This window comes from Otolemur garnettii, unplaced genomic scaffold (assembly GCF_000181295.1).
Source record: "Otolemur garnettii isolate 467f Iridium unplaced genomic scaffold, OtoGar3 scaffold00005, whole genome shotgun sequence".
NCBI classification, from domain to species: domain Eukaryota; kingdom Metazoa; phylum Chordata; class Mammalia; order Primates; family Galagidae; genus Otolemur; species Otolemur garnettii.
This window is the reverse complement of record NW_003852400.1, coordinates 11,673,292-11,699,080: the sequence shown is the minus strand read 5'-3', so window position 1 is coordinate 11,699,080 and position 25,789 is coordinate 11,673,292. Positions and strand designations below refer to the sequence as shown.

The 25,789-nt window shown below is 35.2% G+C and overlaps 1 protein-coding gene across 1 annotated transcript in view; it reads left to right on the top strand.

The window, feature by feature from the left end:
* The window catches only part of SEMA3E (semaphorin 3E), a 250,538-nt gene that overhangs the window by 155,888 nt on the left and 68,861 nt on the right, over positions 1-25,789 (top strand). Inside the window, exons 3-4 of the mRNA XM_003782630.2 lie at positions 12,200-12,259; positions 15,100-15,219. Coding sequence (XP_003782678.1) covers positions 12,200-12,259; positions 15,100-15,219 — 180 coding nt within the window. The remainder of the gene's footprint in view (positions 1-12,199; positions 12,260-15,099; positions 15,220-25,789) is intronic.

Sequence of the window (25,789 nt, the reverse complement as noted above, 5' to 3'; positions counted from 1 at the left end):
TGAAAATAAAGGAACATGGAAACAGTGGTTGAAGTTACAGAAATTTTGCTAAGGACATTCTAGTGAATTTAAGCAGAAGGGTTTGAGGCATCCAGGAAGGTGGAGTCAGGTTGGAGGCTGTACAGAGCTATGTGGGACATGAGTCCGAATATTCATTGTTGACCTGGAGGTGAGTTAATACTTTCCATGGTGTTTACAGCCAACTAGAACATGTCATGTCGGATTAGTCTGAGGATCTCTTCAGGTAAGATAAATAACCTTAAGTGTTAACTACCTTTAGAAAATTTAAAGTTGATCCTCATGCTTCTATCGCCAAATCTACTATTTATGATGTTTTCTACCTCTTTCGTTATCACTGGAGGCTCCTCCCCCACCATACACATTTTTCTTTTTAAAAGAGGGCAGAGTCTTGCCCTGTTGCCCAGGTGGGAGTACAATGGTACAATCATAGCTCACTACAATGTTTAACTCCTGGACTCCTGGCATCTCACGCCAGCCTGCTGAGTGTCCAGGACTGCAGTGTGCCATCACACCTGGCTTGTTTATTTTTGTAGAGAAAAGGCCTTGCTATATTGCCCAGGCTGGTCTCAAACTCCTAACCTCAAAAGGATCCTCCCTCTTCATTCTCCCAAAGTGCTGGGATTGCAGGCGTGAGTCACAGCACCTGGCTTTCTTCTTCTTTAGGAAATGTCATTTCTTCTACACGTGGTCTAAATCCCACGTTGTTACCTTTTCTCAAGGAATAGTTATTTACTGTCTTTTTTTCATCATCTTTTTGTCTCAACAAAAGCAATAAGAAATGCAGTTTGTTTGAGGGTGCTTAATTTTTTTTGTGATTCATGGATCCATTTGGAAGTTTGGTAAAACCTGTGGACCCTTAAACGCACAAATTACATACATAGAATTACCTAGTAAAATACTGAAGTAAACTTATCACAATGTCAACATACCAAAATAAGCTATCATAATATGACATGTGTATTAAAATAACAATTGTGAAAGAACTTACACCTTCTTTATTAACATGTTACATAAAAAGACCTGGCAACAGGTCTCATAAGCACTGTAACTTTGAATTAAAGATAAAGGTTAATATTTTGAGCTAATTGCCACAACTGTGAAGTCACATTAAGATATCTATTACTTGTCTTAGTTTTTGCCTTCCTTCTACTCATGGAAATCCCCAACCCCACCTTAACTACCTACCTACCCCCTACCCACTTTTCTTCTGATGAAGAGGGCATGTTTTCTGTTTTATAGTATGGTAATTTTAACCTCGACTGCACCTTAGTATACTCCTTGTCTCATAAGTAATATCTGTGACTTGACTCTACCCCTAGACTGAAGTGAATATCAAGTAGTGGTGTTTTTTAAAACCCTCCCACATGGTTGTAACGTGCATCCAGAGTGGTGAAGTGCTGCAATTTAATGTATTCCTGTAGACCCTGGAAATGCCAGTCCTATATGTGGTGTTAAAAAGTTATTTTCTGTATCATAACTTATATGGATATATACATACATATGAATGATTTTTTCTCATGCAAATTTGTAATGCCTAGGCATGTACCATTTTGTAAATTTACTATATTATTTTAGTGTTTTTAGATATTGGCATTGCTGTATAGGTTATTTAACTCATCGCATTTCCCAGACTATGTAATAACACTCTTCACAACATAATTTTGCTTCCTTGTATCTATGTAAGATTTGTTAAAGATTCTTAACTCCCACTAAAAAATGCAAAACTCAATCTTGGTGCCAAATCATACTCTTCACTATAAAACTTCCAACTCTTTAATTCTGTTTGTTTTATCTAATATGATAACATCCTACTTTCCAAAAGAAGGTAGTTTTTAAATATTATGCTCTCTAAAAGTCTCCAAAATCCACAGGTAAATGTGAAACTTCTTAGGTTAGAATTCTTGATTTCATCAGTAACAGTAAAGAAATTGAAAAACAAAGACAATTTTATTTTTCTTTTTTGCCTTTCTCTAGAGTCTTATCTTAGAGAAAGAATTAAAGCATCTGATATTTCCTGATCAGGCAAGACCATTAGGAAATTAGTATGATAGAATACTTGGAAAGGGAAAGATAAAGCAGCCTGGTAGACATTTTTTACTTGATTGCTTATAAATTTAACTTCATTGCTTATAAATTTAATTTCATTTTCTCTTAAAAAAGCATTTGTTTATGATGAATCTCTAAGGTCTCTCAAATGGGATAGGGCTCTAAGCATAGACATTCAGAGTTATTTAAATTGCCTTTGTCTTTCTTATATTAAAATATTTCTCATTAAATTTTCTTTTACTTGCTATTAAATTACAATTCCATATTGAGGAAGAATGTCCAACTAAGTAATTTGAAGTGTATATTATTTTCTTGCACATTTTACCCTAATTTACTTATACCTCTTGTAATGTCAAGATTCCACCAGGAGAGATAGTGACATTTTATTATGTTGTTATTAGGTTCTCTGGTTAGCACCTTTACACTCAGTAGAATTAAATATATTTTATAAGATGTATAGTTACTTAAACTTCAATTGCTGCTATAATTTAATTGAACATTAGGAAGATGTAAAAAGACTTAGAAAATTGGTAGGTTTTTTTTTTTAAACTTAAATGATTCATAGAAAACTGAATCAGTGAGTTATGTAAAAAATATACTTAGGGTAAACCAAAAAAAAAAAAAAAAAGTAATTGCAAAATATCCTGGTATTTTGTTAGTGTCAACCTAATCTTTACACAGTTATTCTGTAATTCAAATTCTCCTTTTAATAAAAAGATTAAAGAAAAACTTTCCCTATAATTTAAAATTTAAAATTTAAATTTTAATATGTAATAGGATTTTATAATAGCAACTGCGATATTTAGTAAACTAAAATTAGTATTCGTACTAATGAAAAATAAAAATCCTCTATTATATAGCATGATAAAGTTTACCAATATAGCACCTAAAAATATTGGAAACATTTGTGTATTTTCTATATTCTATGAAAAAACTTATTTCCTAATTTATATTCATCACGTATTTTTATATACAGCATAAAGAAGCATTAGATTGGGTATATTTGTTAATCTTTCCCTATTGTTTGAAAGTTTGTCCTTATTCTTTCTGATTTACAAAATGAGGTACAGCTGATCAACAGTTTACATTTTTCTTAAACTTGATAATAACAGCTAACATGTGATTTTTAAGTTTAATTTATTTTAATCTACTTTTAAAACTTTTTAAAACAGTGGAGTCCAATGGCAAAGAACAGAGCTTCTACAGTTGGCTTGTCTGGCTCCCACATCAAGTCCACCACTTGATGAGTGATATGGGGCCACTTATTCTACATCTTGATTTCTCCATTTTCTCATCTGTGAGAAGAGATAATCATAGTAATTTTATCTTTGCTATTGTTAGGGCTTAAATGAGTTATTAAGGGCCCCAAACAGTGTCTGGAACATAGTAAGCATCATCTAAATACGTCACATAAATGATCACACAAGACATAGATTGAGAGTTCACACTGCAAGAGGTAAGACCATCCATAGGTGCAGGATAGCCCTGAGCACTTCTCGCAGAGTCCTTTTATTGAAAAGATATATAATGGGAGGGAAGATTACTAAGCAAAGACATGCAGGGGCTGTATGCTCAGGGAAATGATCTCATAGGCTCCATGGGAGTATGTACTCAAGGAAATGATCTTCAAGGGTGGTAAGGGAAATGATCTCCAAAAATACTACATACAATTTTTCTCCACTAATCCTTCAAGGAACTTCCATAAAGTACTTAATGTTTAATATTAGCCTAAAATACTTAATGTTTAACATTCCTTAATACTTAATGTTTAACATTAGCCAAGTAACTGAGTTACTTGGTGGCTTGCCTTCCAAGTCCCACGAGATTTCCAGGCTTGCCAGGAGAATGTCTTGTTCTCAGTAATTCCTCAGATGAGTTATGATATTGGTGGCTATTGTAGTAAGTATGATGTTTAATCTTCTATATTATTTAAATGATTCTAATATGCTGCCATTTCTAAATGAAAGGAATATTACAGATTTTTAGGATTTATCTTAGTTCCAGAAACATCCATGGAGATAATATGAAGTATGCAGAAATACTCTCTACCCTAAAATATTTATAATAATCAAGATACATAGATACACATGAACTATAGATATAATTTGAATAGATAATAAATAAGGTCCAATAAAATGCTAAGTATTGAAAAGCTTGAGGAAGTGGTTTCTAAAGGAGATGCAATTTAAATTGCACTTTCAAAGATAGACTTATGGTGAGTGTGGCAGTGAGAACAGAGTAGGTGGGGGAGGAAGGACAGACATTTTAGAGTAGTGTGGAATACTGACTTGGCTGAAATAGATAAATGAGGTGGGGGCATGTGGGGACACGGTGGGAGTTAAGGGAGAAATTTGGCTGAGACTTGCTCATGAAGTACATTGACTGTCCTGCTGTTGAAACAGAATCTTACCGGAGTCAGAGGATTCTGAATATGGACATAAAATAATTTATAGATTAGTGTGATTACTTTAACAGTTGGATAAATAAAAGGAAAATGAGAATAGAGCCATGGACCTGGTAAGTACCAGTTAGAATTTAAAACTCATTTGCTCATTTGTCTAGGAAGCCATCACTAAGAACTGGGTTACTGTTCTGGGGTGAACTTCCTGTCTCCCAGATTGGTCTTTGGCACACCATTAGTTCTGCCTTATGCAATGAGGTGCATCTTTCCCTGCGATTTTTCTTCCATTTGCAGTATTGAATTTGACACTAGTAATGATTAAGAACTGGTAGAATAGTTAGTTGCCGGTGACAGTGGAGAGAAACCTCTCACTGGTAGAAGCAACTGTACTTCTTTTATTTACTTAAGGCAAAATCTGAGATCCCTGGGAGACTCCAATGTAAATCACAGTTAATAGATTAGCTTATCTACCTTTTATCTACCTAGCTCCTTAAAAACTGTACACACTTGAAAACTATTAAGACTTTGAAACAAATCAGAAATATCTAGATGATACAACAAGTATAAAATTTTAAATTTTTTCATAAAATGGGAAAAAATTAAAGAAAATGTTTATGTAGGCTGTCTTTTATAGGAAGTGACAAAAAATTCTGTATTAAGTAATAAGCTTTAAGGAACCTTGATTTTTCACTAATTTTCTAAGTCTCAGCTAGTTTTTTCTAAAGTTATTCTCACCCCTATAATTAAAGCTAAAATTAAACAACTTAACTTGGATATCTGTAGATATGATGGCTTGGTTAGATAATTATGTTTATAAAAATATGTGTAGTTCTCTCATTCATTCAACTTTCTTGCATCAAAAGTGAAAAATATCTGCTATTTTAGAATCTAGATTTTTATTGTGGAGAAAGGCATTATAATATAATTTACATGTAAATGTAGATGATGTTTCACATTAATGATATTAACTAAAATTTCATCCATGCAAAAGGTTGCGTGTCAGCCTACAAATATTTGTGTGGTTATAATATTGCTCTCGTTCAAACGCTTTGGAGAATAATCCTTCCAAGTATAAATTTTGTTTATGATCATACAGATCATAATTCTGTAATATAAACTATCAGAATAATGATAGTCACTGTAATTAAGGCATAAACAGACAGCTAATGTGTGTCAGATTAAAGAACACCATTTATAAACCATTAGAATTATTTTAATGTTATATTCAAAATAGATTTTCTTGCTTTTAATGATATGTACATAATATAACCTGTATAATTAAAATGTACAGTGTTGAACTCTAGTACTGTTCATAGATGAAAAATGAAGAAAAAAATATAAATAAGAATTCTTCTCTCAGCTTTGTTCCATAAAAAAGAATTGAGTAGAATAATAAAAGCAGAAAGAATATACAATGAAATTATAGTAGAATCTTAGTCACCTTAATATGTGCCATGTACACAGACTTATATTAGCTAGATTTTTTTTAAATAAAAACATATTTTTAGATAAAAATGATTCCACTTCTATTCCTTTGTTTTTGCTTCTCTAAATCTCTGAGGGTCATAACATCTTATAACAGTAGCTGGTAAATCCTTCATTCTAGTTTAATTATGAGACTCAATAGGGAATCTAGAAAAAAATGACTTTGTAATTTAATTTATGTTTTATTTTTCTCCCTTGCAATGTGTAAAACTAGTAGATGGCCTGTTAATGTGCAGTGGAATGATTAAATTATATTGCAGGGTATTGTGATGAAATGATGTGTATTTAACCTTTGCTTTTTGAACCTTTTTTTTGGTACAGGGAATTTGGAAATAACATTACGCCCTGTTGTTTAACTGCCTTTAAAACTGTTTTATGCAGAACAAATAGCTTAATTTTATGGGTTTTTGTTGATGCTAAACTCTGGAGCAGAACCAAAAGACATCCTGACTGCCAAAACAAATGAAGAATATCATTTCCTTTACTGGCTTGGCAGAACATTTGTACATGATGGGTTTAAAGCCATCAGTTCTTTGAAAAATAACTTTCAATCTCCAGTGAGGTCATTCCAAGTCTTATTTTGTCACCTGAGTTAACATTTAGATATGCAGCATATTAAATTTTGTTAAAAGCAAAACAAAAACAACTTTAGTACACTTCTAATTCTATTGTTCCTTTGGAGGGGTCACACGTAGTGGTCTTTACTGTGGTAAGCATTCTCAATTTTCATAACTCATTTTTTTTAGACTGTCACTCTGTTGCCTCAATCTCGAGTGCTGTGGTGTCAGCCTAGCTCACAGTAACCTCCAACGCTTGGGTTTAAGTGATTCTCCTGCCTCAACCTCTGAGTAGCTGGGACTACAGGCACCTTCTATCACGCCCGCTAATTTTTCTATTTTTAGTAGAGACAGATTCTTGCTCTTGCTCAAGCTGGTCTCAAACTCCTGAACTTCAAGCAGTCCTCTTGCCTCAGCTTCCCAGAGTACTAGGATTATAGGCAGGCGTCACCATGCTGGCCCATAATTAATCTTTTGCCTCTCTCCCTTCCTTCTATCCAGAGTTATCTGCTCAGTATTTTTTAATGTGTATTCAGAAATCCTATCAGTCTTTCAACATTTAGATTTTTGGAAAAATACTAAGTATTTCCTTCTTTATTAAACTGGAACATTTTACTTTCTTCACTCATTTGACACTTGTTATGGCATTTTTATGTCATTGAATGTGATGTTCTGAACTTTATTGTAAGCTGCTTTAGTGATCAAGTTTATTGATGATGTGATAAAGTTAAATTGAATTGATAGAAGTCAGTCAACAGACATTGAATGAACAGAGACCATTTAAGACATTCTATCAGGCATTCACCCCCCTCCCCTCTCCTCTCCCTGATTGGTGGGGTCACCTCTATGGTTTATCTTACAAGGGTACAAATGAATCTTTCTAAAAGCAGAGTATGAATGTCTTAATAACTAAGAAAATGACATGAAGGCTACATGAACCAATTTGATGAGTATTTCAAATTGTATATGAAAACACCACACTGTACCCTGTGATTGCATTAATTACACAGCTATTAATAAAAAAATAATAAAAGACATTCTATCAGGGAAGCATTAGAAAAACAGGAATAAGTCACTGCCTTACCCCCTGTAATGTATGGTCTAATAGTAGAGCTACAATTAAGTAACAAATCCCAAGTTGAGAGAATAAGAGCATTATAAGGGATCAGAGGAAGGAGAAAGAGTCTCCATTGAAAAACTATCAGAAAGATTTTGTTTTGAAACACTTTGTAAAATGGACCCGAAAGTATAGTTTTGTCATTCTTAAAGGAATTGCCATTTTAGTTTTGCTGCCAGGAACAATGCATATTCTGATGATCCTAGAAGAGCCATTTATTGTCTTCATTATCTAATGTTATCTTTTGTTTGTGTCAAAAACTGAAGGGGCTGAGATTTTTAAGACCGGTTAACCTATCACAGTTTTACAAATGCTGTCAGAAAATATTAGACTCCTGGGTCAAAGTCAAAGCCTATTACTCATGGTACAGTAGGCAGCAAGAGCTTCATATTTCACCAGTGTGCTTGCCCTCACCACCCCCACTACGTCCTGCAGGGTGATTCACAGCAGGCGGGGTAGACACTGCATCCTCAGTGGATATATGACACATCTGAGCAACCCCAAGCGTAGTAAGCACCCAAGCTTAAGCGGCTATTAGCAAACTTGTCCAACCTTTTCCCTAGAGAGACATTTTATTATGCTGGTCAGGAAACAAATCTTCCATTTTTTTTCCCCTGGAGGGAATTCAATCTCTGGTTCCAGGACATTTGAAAAGATATTCTGGAACAAAAGCTGTCAAAAGATGTGCAAAAAATGCTAAAAAGAACGACTCTCTCCAAACAATGTGTTTAAATAATCTTGGGAATAATCATTATAAAGCCATGATTTAAGGGAATAGGACAATATGTTATGGAATTACTAGAGTATAAATGTTTTAACACAATAACTAAGTAAATGACACAAAGTCTATGTTAACCAGTTTGATGAAAATATTTCAAATTGTATATGAAAATACTACACTGTACCCCATGTTTGCATAAATGTACACAGCTATCATTTAATTAAAAAAAAGAAGCCATCAATTTACATGTGGAAAAATGAGTAAGACACAATGTTAATATTCTAAAAAGAAAAGTCCTCCGTCTCCTAACTATATTATGAATAAAAAACAGTATTCTGAACTATGGATGAGGTGTTCTCTATTTTATTCCCATTGATAAGGGAATTAGTCCTGATAATATTTCCAATGATAATTATCCTAAGATGAATTTTTATTTTTATAGGTATATACAAACACACATACATAGCACACATATAGTCTGTATATACACACACATGATCATATGCATTTGAATCATTTATACATCCACAGTCTAATCATCATTCCTAAACCAAATTTCACCTCAAGTTAGAATGAGTCTCAGCAATCATCTGTTGAAATCTATTCCTCAGTGCAATAACGTTTTTTTCAAAATAGATCAAATACATTTTGTTTACTCTATGGTTTCACTTCCAAAATCGCTATCCTACAATGGTGTTACTCTCCTCAGATTCATGCAAAGTTGCAACCTAGCCTGATGATGAGGCATATACGGGATGCCTTTCCCAACTCCTACAGGGTCCGCTGGTGAATACACTGATGAAATCAACATCTGTTCTAAGATTTTGTGTGTATGCTTTTGGTTTTTTAGTTGCTTTGTCTTTTAGCTTTTTTTCTTGTGTTGCAACAATAAAAAAAAAAATGTTTTCATTTAAAAGTTTATACGCTGCATAATGGAAGCAAAAGAACACCTGATGCTGGATATCGTTAGTAAGAATTTGGGGACCTTATGCACCAAGAACATCCAAGTGATATTTTGGACTTATAATTTAAACCAGAGAGCGATTGATAATAAATTCAATCATATAAAGATCATAACCAAATGCTATGGTCTCCGTTGTTATAAAGTCCCACATTTATGTGTCAGAGACTAGATTTTTCCATATAATGTATAAGCCAAATGACAAGCCCCTGTCATGTCAGGATATCAATGTCTTACATGATATTTTATGAGGCACAGCTAATAAAAAGCTTTAATATGAACATGATTGTTATTCAAACATAAATATCAGATTTGAAATACCCGAAAGGGCCAGTCAGGTAAAAGAAAACTCTGAAGAAGATCAGAGTAACTGTCCCATTGAAAGAAAACTTCAGACTTTCAACTCGAGAGGAATATTGCTATGCAGAAACATATTCCAAAGTTGCTTTATTCATATTTTTCTATACAAAATAGAAATAGGGATTTATATAAAAAATTTCTTATTTTTGAACATAGATTACTAATGTAGAAGTAATTATAGTTTGTTAACTAAAATACCTTAAAGTCAGTAATATCTAATATTTTTATCAATAACCAGAACATCTTTCCAGGCTGACAAGTGGAATGGATAAAGTGGGATGAGTAGAGGGAGGGGAGACGTAAGATAACAGAGATGTTAAGGGAAGAAAGAAATTGTCATAGAAAAACGTGTGGCTTCCTGTCACAGGCCCAGCAATAGTCTAACAATAGTAAACATTGGATGGTAAAGGCTGTACCTGAATTCTTCTCAACCAACGGCCCTGAACACTGAAACTTTCTGAGAAAGAAGAGGCTATTTGTTAAAAAAATATATGATTATCTTGAAAAGGTCCATGCTTGTTGGCTGGGAAATTTCTACTTTTTATTAAAATGTTAACTTGACAACAGAAAGGTAAGGAAATAAAAAAAATAGTGAGTTAGCCTGACTTCAATGTAGGCAACAAAGTAAAGTCTATGACGCTGTACCAAGGGTGATAAAGCAAGATTCTGCCTAAAAATAACAGAAGAAAATAAAAAGAAAAACAGAACAAAGTAAAAACTGTGGGTGTTTAGATGAGAATCAACATCTTTCAAAGATAAAAATCCATTATCATCTGACCAGCAGAGCCCATGAAATTGATGTTAGTATAACATGGGGCTCCCATGGAATTCTGGCCTAAGAAAGGAGGATGAATGTTGTAGTTTGGTGGGAGAGGGTGATTGATCCAAGTGTGAATAAACTATTTTAAGTAGGAGATTGAAGTTCTTGAGGCACAGGCACCGTGAGGGCGATTGCCTGTTACCCCAGTTACTCAAATGAGTCACACTCCTTTGCTTCCACACATAGATCTACTGCTCTGTGGGTTTGCACGGAGAAATATACATTTTTTGAATGAAATCCTCTAGATAATATCAGCTCTTTGATAAAGTTGTGGTAAGGATTAACTGAGATATTTCACTAAAAGTGTTAAGCCACACACACACAAAAATAGAAAAGTTGGAAGTGCCAGATGAAGATGGGTGATTGCTGGTTAGACACTGCCCTTCTGGAGAGCAGTGTGACAGACACTTGCATGTCCCATATATTCTTACCTAGGACCCAGCAGTTCTGCTCTTGGCTTTATACGATATTCTTACAGAGATCTAAAAACGCTGTGTACAGAGAGGAGAGATGACAGTGTTTGATGTGGTGGAGGCTGAGAGGCAATTTGGGTATCCATGACTGGGAGAGTAGACAAGAAAATGGGGGGAGCTATCCCCTGAGCATGGCAAAGCAGTAGGACAGTAGACTGTATGTGAACATGGGTCTACGGAGGGATCTTAAATCTTTAACCTAATCCTTAGTTAAAAAGAAATAATAGCTGAGATATAAAATTCCATAATATTTACTTAAATTAGAAATATGTGCACAAAGTCATAGTATACACTTTGTAAGAATATATAAAAACAAAATGCCTAGTAACAGGATGTAATACTTGCCTCTCAAGGGGGTGGAAAGAGATCCCGGAGTGGGGGATGAAAAAAATGCCCGAATAAAACAAGAGAGACTTTCAAAGACTGTTGGTGACAACGAATCACAGATTATTGGTATGAGAAACCACTGCACTTAACAAAAACAAAAGAAAAAGAAAATAGAGTTCTTTGCACAAGTCTGGCTCGTGGTATAATTGACCCTAAAGTTTAAAAAGAAGAACGAAGGGAATCAGAGAAAAGAAACAAATGCCACCATCAGAGATATGTGGATCCAGATAATAAGTATTTATCAGTTTCTGTCTGGGCTCAGCAAAGCGCTAGGTCCTACTGCAGGTGAAAAATACTTCACGGAGTCTCTCTTCAAGGAAGAAATTAACAAATAAAATGTAATTAAACTCTCTGAAATCCAGCTGGAAACTGGTTGAGTTAAACATGTACTTTAAAATCGAAGTTGTAGTGTGATATATCACTGGATGATACATTATAAATCAGTATGTTAAAAGTCATTCATCTTTTAATCCTTCCAAACAGCAAACGTCACTGATAGCCCACCACACACCAGATTCTGTGCTAAGTGGTAAAAATACAAAGAAAACTCGAGGGGGTGCCTGGATTGGAGGGGAAAACAATCTGGTTGAATATGAGGAAGGGCTGGTGATGGTGCCAGTGGCCTTGACTGGGCCAAGCCTTCAATATGTTGGGGGAGGGGGGATATTTAGCATAAAGTTAAAGCTCAGAGATAAGTTTCTAAATTATGCAAATAATTTTGTAAAGATGATGCAGTCTTTTCCTAGAAAACAGAACACAATGGAAATGAATTGTAGAAAATGCAGTGATTTTTCAATGTGGTTTACTTTCCGATGCAGTTGCCCTGATAGGACATTATCTTCTATTTCAGATACTCTGGCCTAGCACAGCTCTCAAAGTAGAAGAATGCATAATGAAAGGAAAAGACGCAGTGAGTATTATTCATTGTAAATTAAATCATCAATTGTATATCACTGTTCAGCCCCAGAAGACTGAAGCTGTTATTGGCTTTTAAGAAAGTACCTATGCAATTTGGTTCATGTAGAAGATATCTGTGGATCATCGCGCAAGTTTTAAGATATATGAAAATCGAGAAATGTAAAATCCATGAGACAGAAACCAGCAAAGCCCTCCTAGTAATGCGTATTAGCTAATAAGTGGAAACTTGCCTGTGAGTCAGAAAGGACACCAAAGATTGTGTTTCTTAGAAGTGAAACAGTGGGCCTTAACAATCTGTCTCAAAACTTTTGTAGTGACCTACATCCATGTAATTATATAAAATTATGTAGAGTCAATAAGAAGCCAAAGTGTCATCCAGATCTAGGTTTTTATGTGGTTTTATTGGATTTGAATCAACTTGGGTTTGTACATTCCTTATCCTAATGCTCACTTCTTGTGTTTTTGAGAGAAAAATAATTCTGGGTAATTTATTTTAATTCCAGGAAAAGTTAAGCACATTCTTTGTGGGATTTCACTTCACTTTGATTAGCAAATTATAACAAAAAAGAAAAGAAGGGAATGAAACTTTTGAGAGGAGTAAACATGTTTTACCTATTCCAAATGTTTCTATGGTCTCCCCTACTTAACACATGCACTGGCCATGGTGTTTGATTATGAAAACAGAATAAAACTTCAAAACATTCCTAAGACATAGATTGATATAAAGGTAACTTGAAAATTAGTAATATAAAATGTAACGTGAACACTTGAATAGGTCATAAGTCACGTGGCAGTTAATGTGTTAAAACAATATTCCCTTTTCCCATCGTTTCCCTGCAGTGTGGGGGTGGATCAGCAGCACCCCGACACAGCCCCTAACACACGAAACCCACACAGATAGGACTTCCGCATCCAGGAGGGGCTGGCTGCTCTGGTGACACAACACATATCTTGGAGGAAAAGCTTCATATCTGCCCTTGAAAGGAAATTTATCCTTTTTTCTTCTTACTGAATTAAAAAATACAACATAAAAGACTAACATGCATTATACCAACTCTTGATTCTCTGTAGCAACTGGGGCACAGCCAAAATGTGAGTCAACACATTCTTGCTGCCTTAGCCCATAATGTGATGCTGACTAATTGAACAAAATCTTAGGCCATGTCAATCTAAGCTCAAATGAGCCAAAATGTGGTCTAATTGGCTCACTCCAAGATGTGACTGTGTGTCCAGAGAGGAAGAGCAGGTGCTCACAGCAATTTGAGAACAGATATTTTTACTATGCCTGAATGATCAGAAGAAAATGTTATGTAGGCAGGAAATTGAAGAAATAGATACATTGGTTTGCCCTAGATCAGGCATCCTCAAACTACAACCTGCGGGCCACATGCAGCCCACCTAGGACATTTATCTGGCCCGCCAGGTGTTTTTGCCGCCACTACCTGTCCTGCTTAGCAGCCAACTTGTGCCAGGGCCCACAGTCCAGACCTCCAATGGGCCAGTGAACTGGCCCCCTGTGTAAAAAGTTTGAGGACCCCTGCTAGATAATCAGTTCAGTAACATAGACCTTGTTCTTGCCCAGAGCACACTATTTCCTGAATCACTTATAATGAAGTGGTACTCCTGGCCTTTGGTCTCCTGGTGACAGACTTATTTAAAGAGTTGAAGTCACAACCTGTTCTTATAAAACATTACATTTACTAATAATTGCATATATTGGTTTCAAAGTAATATTTAATATTAGAAGTGTTTAGTATTTCTTTTATGAAATACTTTTGAGTAAATCGCAATACCTAATTTGCTAAGAGAGCATTTCCTAGAATGAATTTAGTCAAGTTGGTTTGGAAACAAATATAAACTTTTCTCCTTTTTTTTTTTCCGTTCAGCATACTGGCCCTAAAACTTACCAAGAGACTGATGTATTAGAAATTTGTTCAGCATGTCGTATGTATTAGGTACTATGTTTAATTAACTGGAGAATGTGAAGATGCCAAAAATAAAGATTCCATAGTCAGGAAGTTTATAGTTGAATAGCAGTGTTGACAAACTAGAGCACTTAGGCCTATTTTTATAAATAAAGTTTTATTAGAACACAGCCATGCAAAATTGTTTTTGAATTATATAGGGCTGATGTGAGTAGTTGCAATAGAGACAAGACAGCTCATCAAATAACTAAATATTTATATCTGGGCTATTGCTATTTTCTTAAAGTAATAGTAACCTCACAGTATTTTTATAAAATAATGTTATTTTTATGGTTAGCTTCCTCTGTGCTTGAAATTTTTCTCTGAAAAGTGCTTTATGTAAATTGTGAATCTGACGATATCACACTTATTTTCCCAAGTGTCAAAATTCTGTAATGATCTAAAGTCTGCATATGCTTTCTTATGAATAACGAAGCTTTTTAAAATTGTTGGTTTTCTGACTTTCTGCTGATTCATTGTTTATACTGTGCTTTAAAAAAAAAAAACAGCATTGGGAATAACTTAATTACTTAGTGGAACATATTGCCATGCAAATCTTTACACTTGACAAATTTCTGAATGGTGCTTTTTTTCTTTATTTCTCAATTGTGAACTAGAATACACATATATAAAAAAATGACGCATTCCCATTATAAACTGTAGTTCACACATCACTGCTAGCTAGAAGGTGTTTTGGTCGCCCCTGTTTCCTTTTCCCTGGTTGTGCCTTCTTTTCATCTATTATCGTTTCCACCCCCCACAGGAGATACATGCTAAGACATGAGATTTCTAGGGTTAGGAAAAACAAAATTCAAAAAAGGGCTCAATTTTAGATACTAATAAATGTCTTTTTTTTTCCCTGCATTAGAGTGAATGTGCGAATTATGTTCGGGTTTTGCATCACTATAACAGGACACACCTTTTGACCTGTGGTACTGGAGCTTTTGACCCCATTTGCACCTTTATCAGAGTTGGATATCATTTGGAGGTAAGATTATTTCTTGGTATCAATAAAAGTAATGCTTAAAACAACTATGTTTTGAAAGAAAGACTGGCATTTATTCTCTAGAATGATTAAAAGCATTGTGATATGTTAATTCAGTTTGGTTGAATCAGAGAAATAAACTCTCTGGGCGTTTAAAATCTTTTCAACTATAAAATCCGTGAACCAGCTAATTCTCTATGTCTCCATTCCCCTGAACAATCTTATTGGCTTCATTTGCTCACTTAAACATGTCTTAGTATAAAACTATGTTCTGTTTGGTTAAATTAGTAAAAATGTTATTTTACTAATTGAACAACTGAAATATACAAATAGTATTTTATTTAAATAAACGAAAACTTATGTGTAGTATTTTACTAAGGACATGCAAAGACGTTTTGATTCTGTGGTTACTTCCTTCCAGCCAGGTGAAGTAGGGAGTACAAAAGGAGAGAAGATTTCAAACTGACTTATTGGATAAATTCCATTGGTTTATTTTCAAATTCACAAATTCTTTCTCCTGTTATCTCCAGTACACTTACCTCACCCAATTAATGTTCACATATAGCACTTTTTAGTTGTAGATCTTTCTTACATTTTCCATTTCTATACTGTGTTCACCTGTTATTTATTTTGGCTATATTTTACCTTAAGTCATAGAATATATTTTCTAACATCCGGGTCATCTCAGGCTTAGTTTGCCTTGACAATTTTTCTCTTGACTAGGAATCATATTTTGTTCCTTGGCATGGTTACTATTTGTTGTGTACTGTACATTACAGATTACATATTATCAAGATTATGGATTCTACTACCTATTGAAGAGGGTTGATTTTTTGTTCTAGAAGGTGTTTTACTTGGTTAGAGTCAAACTCAAGAGTCCCTTGCAATGTGAAACCTCCAGCCCTTTCAGCATTCCCGTCACTGCATTTTATGGTCTGTGTGCACACACAGTTCAGCTGTCAGTCAAAAGCTTGGCAAATAATTGATGCACAGATTCTAGATGCATACTTTAGTATATGGATAACTCCCTTTAATTTTCAGTTAATTTGATACTTTAAAACTTTGCTCTGTGACTTTCCAAGATCATAAAATCTCTTGCTTTCTACTTGAGTTTTTTTCATGTTCTTCCTCAAGTGAAAAATTCTCTAATCTTTGTCTACATTTAATTGATCTACAGTGCTTTCAAATAGTTGTTTTTAAAAATATACTTATGTATATATAATTCACTTAGTTATGATCTGTGGAAGAATCATCTGTATACAAGATATGTTATCATTAACAGAACTGGAAGTTTGTGTAACTCAGCTTCATATGCACAATATTGAATATTTGGTCTCACATAATTATCTAAATATTAAACATGATTGAAATTTTTGTCATGCCCATACCTTTGAATGATTTAACATTATTATAATCCAATTCAATTAGTTGAAGGTAATTGAAATCTCACATAAAGGTTTAAATATCAAATATGGCATATTTTGAAACAATCTGTAAGAGGAAAGTGTAACCATGTGATAACAAGAGCAGTAAGGTATTTGTTCCCAAACATCATCTGAAGTCTTTATGCAATTTTACATGAAGGAATGAAAGTTACAAGTCTTTCTAGACAAGGAAAATATCTTGATTAAAAAGCTCAGAGGCAGGCACGTTTAGGAGAGCCCTGCAGACCTTGTGTGGTTGGTTAGAGAACAGCAGGAGATAAAGCTGGGACAAATTGGTGGAGGATTTGGAGTTCTGCGTTATTTCTAAAGACAACATGGAGACCAAGAAGGAGTTTTGAGTGGAGTATTTGATTGGCAAATATTAACATTTAGGATTGATTCAAACAGGGAGAGATGAAAGTCAGAAATTCAAGGAGGCTGTTCTGAGAGTGTGAGAGCTCATGAAGGCACTTAATACTGTTGTTGAAATAGCAAAGAAAAGGCAGTGGGGGACTGACGTGAGAAGCTTTGCAGCGGGACAGTTTATATAACTGAGCATTTTCTCAGATGTTGAAGATGAAGCAGAATGAAAAGAAAATTTCGATTTTACTTCCCACTGATTAAGAAGAAATACTAAGCCCTTAACAAGAGAAAGCTGTAGAATCAAAATGGGTTTTTGTGAGAACCTAACCAGTGCTCAGTTTTTCTCAGTTTTACCTTTTTCATTTCCCTTTAAAGTTATTTGAAAGATGGAGTCTGGAGCCAGGAGAGGGCATTAACAAAATTGATTGGATTTTGAACTGGGGGTAGAGAGAAAAGCAGTGGTCTCCTCTGAAGGAGCCCCGCCCCCATCTGCTTTATTCCTTCTCTTGTTTTTCTTCCTTCTCACCATTCTCACTTTGCCAAAATAACTTGGAAAATGTCCTTTAGGTGCCAGTTGAATGTCTAAGCAGTATCAATATAAGCAGAGTGTTGCCATAAGGGTCTCATGGAAAAGCAATGTTGCAGAGAATAAGCGCGCTTGTTGAAATTGTGTTTTAAATAAAGGTGACCATCTGCTCACTCAGGCAAAATGGCAATCCTTCTTTATTTGCTGTTTATATAGGCAATCTTGGGCATGAACACTATACAGCAATGACCTCATTAACATTCATGACAATCCCTCTGCACGTAGGCACTGGGCATCAATGACTTCATTAATCCATTTAAACATCTTACACCATCCGCCCTGTAAGTAGTTCCTCCCTGGTAATCTGATAATCCACCCAACATACACCTTTAAGCATAACTCTTTCAACATAACCCAGTTTAACATAACTTAATGAAGAACATGTTGTCAGTTATTACTTTCTTTGTTCTTATCTGATGAAGCCTGAGCCTACGGGGAAAGAGATGATTTGAATATCTGTTCTACTGACCATGCCATTTGGAGGCAGTTACTTCGAATCTTTAAGCAAAGCATAGAGAAACTTCTTGGGCATACAGGAATTTGTGTGCAAACCTCTGCTCCCATGTAGGCCTTAAGTCAGGGGGTTTTGCTGGAATTCTCAGGCTGGACTTCTCAAAAGCCTTTCATGAGCCCAGGTTTCATCTGTGCCATTAGATACCTGTATGCATTGGGTAAATTCCTCTTCTCTTGAGGTCCTCTAGCACATTACTATTCCTGGACTCCTCAGCAAGTGACCTTCATCATATGCCACAGATCAGGAAAGGTTACTCCATTCCCAGACCCGTCAGCAAGTGACCTTTGTCACTTACCACAGATCAGGAAAAGTTACTGATGGGTATCTGGCAAGTTTTCCAAAGGGCTTTTTCACTGGCCTTATAAAGTCAACCTTAATTCCTTAATGCAGTCTGGAAATTCTATTCCAGCCAAAGCTTTGGTCATGTTAGGTCTACAACTAACCTGGCCACATGGGATTCTGCCTCAGTTTCTCACAAGTATGCCTGCACAAAGTCTTTTCACTGCTCTCTCTCAAATGGCTTTTTTGGCCAGAGGCATATAGCATTTCACCTATAAGAGAGTGAAGGGAGAAAGATTTGGTGTAAGGTAAATTAGTTTAGAGCAAAATCAAAGTTACACCTACAAAAGGAAAAAATGTTTTAAAATGATGGTTAATATCAATGCTACACAGAGGGCAGTTTTGGTAGAGGGATGAATAAGATAGGAGATTAAAAAGTGACTGAATAGTGACAAAATAAAGACAGCAATATTCTGTATTTGATCAAGAAATAGAATCTCTAAGGAAAAAATATGGGAAAGGATGTAAAAAGTATAGGAATGTTGAAAGATTTTTCTTAAGATAACAAAAAACTAAAGTGATCTATCTAAAAGAGGATATGAATGCTTATCTTTGTTAGAGTGGCATGGTGACTTGAGGTAGCCACTGAAATAATTGACAAATGTAAAGTTTTAGCAAGATCCCACCCTAATGACAGAGGCAGATCCCATCCTAATGACAGAGGCCCCATGAAAAGTGCAGTTTAGGGTTTTATATATAACTTTGGGGAACATCACCTGCTGCTTGGAAATCTCCCAGGGTCTTAATTAACTGTTTGCAAAACAACCCACCTACAAAGTCTTGATCAGCCCCATTCCCATAATAGCTCAGGTCAGCTTGGACCAGGCCAGTCCAACATAGCCTAACTATATCCCTCATTCTCCCTGCTTAAACCTAGCTAACTAACTAACACCTTCTTGGGGATCAGAAGGGCTGGCTAGGGAGCAAATTTTCCAGGGAGGGGAACAACTGGATATTCAATGGAGGTATCTCTATAACAGTTGGATATAGAGAGATCTAAGGTAGACATATGTTTTGATAATTAACCATATGTGTGTGGAAGTAGAAATCTTCAGGCATGATACGATTGCCGCGGAAGAGAATATGAGTAAAAAGAGAAAATTGCTAAGTGTGGAGCCCAGAAATTTGAGTACTTAAGAAGCTAGCAGGGTCAGAAAAACCACTAAGCAGATTAATAAGCCATAATTAGGAGGGTTAGGAGGGAAAGCAGGTAGACAGCATAGAAAGGAGGGTTACAAGTCTCACAAAGTGTCCCCTGAACTTAGAAAGTCATCGGAGGCATGAGAAAAGTTTCACTAGAATGTAGATACATACCACGGTTTTCTAACATAAAACATTGACTTCAACTTTCTCTTGAATCTCTTTTATCTCTTCCTTCATTTCATCATTTAACTTTTTGACTAAGTTTTTTACTAAATATAAGAAGTTCATAGCATATGTTGTTATATCATCTTCACAAATAGAATAACCCTGTAAAACCAGCACTCAGCTCAAATCATTTTTGTTTTTGTTTTTTCTCATAAGGCATATGCTTTTGTGTTTGTTTTGTTTTTGTTTTCAGCTCTAATGTTCCTTCTAGTTTACTTTTCCTTTTCCTATTTTGATGTCTTTTGAGTTCTGTCATTGCTCAATTTTTCTGATGGTTTACGTTCTTTTATTCTTTCACGTTCTCTAATTTCTATTAAAATATGAAGTCGCACTCAATTTTCACATATTTTGTGACATGCCTTTGTGATGACCTTTCCTTGTGGCAATGATTTTCTCTTCCTTTCCTAGATTGACATTATACTAGATTCAACTGGAATCTTTTTCTATTAGTCACTTTTAAAAGAAATTAGTGTTTCTGAACTTTCTGGAAAGGAATATGAGTCAGAATAGACATTTAGCTTCATGTCCTAGATCTCATCATTCTGTTTTGTGTTGTGAAATGTTAAAAAATATGGCTTTTTTTCAATTCCTGTCTGTGACTCCATCCTCTTTCATCTGGCTGGATATTGCTTTTTCCTCGACTCTTTATGCCTTTCTTGAACAATTTGTATTCTACTCCCGTAGTTTCTTCTTGGAAGGGATGTGAGCCAGTTAATTTGAAGGCTCATAGGACTTTCCTCTTCCTATAGATCATTTGCAGTCACCCAGACAATGAATCAGCAAAAATCCCTCCCTGTTTCAGCTGCTATTTTAAAGCAGTGCTTTCCTGTCCATGAACACTTGTTGGAAATTTGACAGTTCTTTTCTTCTCAGGTTTGATAAAGCCTGGCTATTTCCCTCTGCCTCATCCTGCAACATGCTAATACCCTGTGTTTTTTACAGCTACATCCATGGTTTTTAGGGTAGTTGTTCCACGCATGCTCAAAACTAGGGGCTCATGGAGGTGTCTCAACAGCCAGTTTTGCTATAGATATTTTCAATGAGCTTTTGATACTGCATTCTTACTTGATCCCTGGGAAACTTTTATGGGAGAATTTTATGGAAAATAAAATGCATGCCTCTGCTTCCATTTTCTCATTTTAAATAGTAAAAGTCTATACAACTATAAACCACTGTTATGGGCCTACCTCTGATTTAAATCTCATCTCAAAGAAAATGGAATTATGTGTTGAATATAGAGGTTCAAATACAGAAACAAAGGTTCAAGCATAAAATTATAAAATATTTTTGGATAGGATGGTGCCTGTGGCTCAAATGAGTAGGATGTCAGACCCATATGCTGGAGGTGGCGGTTCAAACCCAGCCCCGGCCAAGAAGCGAAAAAAATGTATAAATATATATATATTTTTGGATAATCAGCAAAGACATTGAACTGAAAAATTAAAATAGTTTTTATTACTTAACAACTTAAGTTTCTCTTAAAACAGGATATCTTTAGTACAAAGATGCTAGCGTGCTACTGCTGGCATTAGCTTTCCACGTTGCATAACAACCTACCAAAAATGTAGCTGCTTAAAACACAAAGCATTTATTATCTAACATTTTCTGTGGGGCAGGGGTCCAGGCACTGCTTAGTTGGCTGAATTGCTGAAGGTGTCCCAAAGCAAAATCAAACAGTTAAGTTACAATGTATGAATCTCTCTTAGTAAGTTTCCTAATACATTGGAACTTAATCATGTCAGTGACGATCGCATCACATTTGCCAGATAGACCGCTATGAAGTCGGGAGTGACTTCCTGCCATACACACAGGTTCTACCTAACTAAGGGAAGGGTGTAGACTGTCCACCTAGGGGTGACATTCTTGGATGTCACTTTCCTTCTGCCCACCACACTTATTTTTACCTCTTACATATGAAGGAAAGCTCGTATTAACATGGATGCTTTTAGAGGATGTTTCTGTCTGGGGGAGGCGAGACAAAGGCACAGAATGAAGGGTGAGAAATGAAGTTATTATTTTTTTAATTTTGTGGTTCTCTTGAAAGAAAATTTCAATCCTCCTTTCAAAGACCATAGAGATTAAGGGATGATTGTGTGGACCATTTCCAGATTTTTTTTTCCTTTTTTTTCCCAAACATGGGAACATTTGTCTTTGAGAGCATGAGAATCTGACTAGAGAGTACTGCCATATTTCCTCAGTGTATTTTTATTGAAAGCATATTTATCTCAAATTTTAAGTATGCAGACTAAATTAGTCATATAAGTATGTTTTGCACAACAGACAATGCACTTTATGAATTTCATGATATGTTGTTCATATTTTCTCTACCACAAAAAAATAGCTCAACTATTTAAGTTTGGAGATTTGGGGCTTCTAAATTATAAAGGTTAAACATATACCTCTAAGATGGCCCAAATCTCTTCATAAATGTTAGAAACTGTACCCAAACGATGTTCTTAGCAAAGCAGTCCATATTTGACCTTCATAGACTTAATGTATTTTTATAGGTGTTTGATTTCTCTGGTTTAATGTTTGTTTTTGTTTAATTTAAATGTTTGTAATGTGACAGGAAGAGATTACTATTTAGATATTCTGCTATTCTTGCCTTTTAGAGCCACATAGGATACATTAAATAGTATCTGATGGATCCTGTAAAGTTTAAATTCCTTATTTTCAGTAAAGGTTGGCAAAACTTTTCCGGACAATATTACTTAATATTCAAAACAGACTGAAATATATATGTTACAAATCCATGGGTTTCTAAAAATCAGATATGTTTTCCTTATAAGTATTTAATTCATGTTTGTTTCTTAACAGGTTACATATTTTTGTTACTGTTCTTAGTACATAGTAAAAAAAATTATTGGGATAGTCAACAAAACTTTCAAAAGTTTTGAAGTTTAAAAAGTTACTGGTTAGTGTTGCATGACTGATGCTAGCATTTTGTTTATGCATATGAGATCAATATAGCCATGCCTTTAATATTCTTTGTGAAATTAAGATACCCATTTCTTGTGAAAGCACCAACTATTTTAATATCAATTCTTATTCCACCTATCTTCCACCCCCTACATCCTATTTTCAAATGTTTTCTTTTAAAGAGTTCCTTTTATACTTCTGTTTAATTCTATTTATTTAGCTAAAATTATCTTAATAGTAGGTAAAAAATAGTAAAGAGGATGATTTTAAAATAATTTGTAAAAACAGAGTGGACATGAGTTTTGAAAGTAAATGTATGAAAATTTGCATGTTTTAAGTAATATTTATACTTTTAGATAATTTTATGTATTTATTAACAAAAACGTCCAGATTAAAATCTGTGCCAGGGTAAATTTTTACATTGTATTCATCACACGTTGTGAAGAGTGACTCTGGTTTATAGTTTCCTGATCCACTTATGTGAAAATAGATAGAAATGTTTCATGGATTTAAAAATAGGATAATTTTTAATAGTCTCATTTCAAGTGATTAGAAAGTAATGAGTCTCATCTTATAAAATCAAGATTTGATTTTGTTTTAGGCTTCGTCTATGAGTTTCATTTTGCAGACTAAGCACGGCTTGTGTATGTGTATATACACGTGTTTTCGTTTGAAAAGGTAATGAAGATTAAGGTCAGTAGAAATGGAGATTAACTGACAATAGTACTTTTTTTATTTCCTCTTAAATAGGGAGAATATTTTATGCATTGAAGTTAATTTCCTATTCCACGTTTAACCTTGAATATCATCTACACTAACATATCAGCTATCAGACAGAATATATATAAGTAGTTCTTTTACAAAAGAAAATGTTCAGTACAAAAATAAGACTTTTTCAAATCCCTTGACATTGCATCATGATTATTGACAAATCAGCATTAAAAGACTTAAATGGTCACCAGTACTTTAAAAGGAGTTAGTCATTTTAGCCATTAGAATATCAACCATTTTCTACATTGTTTCATCGACTTTTACTTAAAATCAAAAGATATTCTTCAGTATAGCTGATAAACCACAACACATTGTTATAATCTCTGATGCATTAAAAAGTGAGCATGACACTTTATCCAGCATTTTGCACTATATTATTTTTGTGAGTTTTAAAATCCCCAAGGTTACTAAAAATGTCTCAGAATAGAGGGAGTTTCTTCCTGCCTCTCTGTCCTGTCAATCTTATTGGGGAAAGCTGGCTAAACAGTTGTGGGGGAAGGAAAGCAGGATTTCTTGCACTGGTTTTTGTCTGAGAATGATTATATTCAAGCTCTGGCAAAGGCTGAGGCTTGAGAAACACCCCTCCTGCTCACTTGTGTGCACCCCCTCTGGGAGAGGCAGTAAGAAACTCCATTCTTTAGCTACTGGAGAAAGAGGAGGCCCAGAGCAAAACAGGGCGATGCTTGTGTTGCTCAGCTGCTTTTCCATTGGCCTCTGAGGAATGAGGGACTGGGAGAGGCTTATACTGAAGCAGGACTCAGCCTCATTAAAGAATAAGCAGATTTAATTTGCAGGGAGCAGGAAGCGCTGCTATGAGGATATTTTCCCCCATGAAAACAAATACAAATATATGGAAAAATGCTCCTGTGCTAAATATTTCCCACCTTTTCCATAGTACTCCTGGTTCTGATTTTGTTGATTTACACTCAGACATTTAATGGACATTCTTGTGTGTGTGTATGCACACATGTGGGCACATTTGCATGCGTTGTGTGTGTACTAGGACATAGAATTCTGCTTCATTCTAATGGGTGCCTAGTATTTCATAGTAAGAATGAACCATATTGCATTTAATTAAGTGGTTTATTTTTAAACTGTTAATCCCAAAGCTACAGCAAAACAGAAGGAGAAAGAGTGTGGGGCTTTGAGTTGGGCGCCTAAAGGGCCAATGTGCTGCTGGTGGCAGAGGCCCAGGACGCATTCATGTCGCCTTAGTTTGATCAGACGTTGGAAACTGGCAGCCGTATGCCCAATTCAACTCAGATGTGCTTTGTTGTTTCACAGACAGTGTTTCTTGTTTGTTTTCTTTTAAAGAGAGTACATTTAAAAACCAGTTGGTTTCACACAGTAAATTGTGATTTCCATTGGACCCATATGAAAGGAATCCGTTGGTGCTAAGTAGTGGCTGCCCCACTTTCCACACAGGGGCACGTGGTTCACAATATTGCACAGTCCCTGGGGCTGTCGCTAATACCCAGTCTCCCTGTCCCTTTGCCGTCTCCACCTGCCCTCAGAGGCATTTGTATTTGTTATTCAAACACCGAATTAAGAAGCTCCTCAAAAGCCTCAAGGGCTTACAATCTAGTAATCTCAATAACCATGGGATGAATGAACGAAGAAATGGGTTTGCTTCTTCAGTTCTTACTATGAAACTGAGATTCTAAACAGTTCAAACTAAGAAATTTCTGAATTATGTCATAATATAAAAATTTGTTAAGGTTGGTATAGTTTGGTTTTTATGATTCTTATTGGTTAAAGTGTTCATTAGATAGAATTTACAAGTCTCTCCTGACATTTTTATTCTTTTTCTTTTATTATTTTCATGGCCTCAGACTAGCTTATAGCAACTTTAAACTCCTGGGCTCCACAGTTCTCCTGTTGCAGCCTTCTGAGTAGCTGGGACTACAGGCATCTGCTGCAATGCCTGGCTAATCTTTCTATTTTTAGTAGAGATGGGGTCTCACTCTTGCTCAAGCTGGTCTCAAACTCCTCAGCCACCCAGGATTCTAAGGCATGAGACACTGTGTCCTGCCTCCAAAATTCTCTTTCAATTATGTAATTCTACCAACTCTTAAGAAGGGTTGGTAGGAATATATGTATTGTTTTTACTTTTCTAGTCTGTAGAGTATAAATTAAGCATAGCACAAAGAGCAGAGATAGTCTTTTAGTGTACATTTTTGTTAACTTATAAAATGCATAAAGAAAATATACAGCTAAAAAAGTACTTGTGTTTAAGTTTGAAATATTGAACACATTTATGCAACCAGCATCCAGATCAAGTAATAGAAA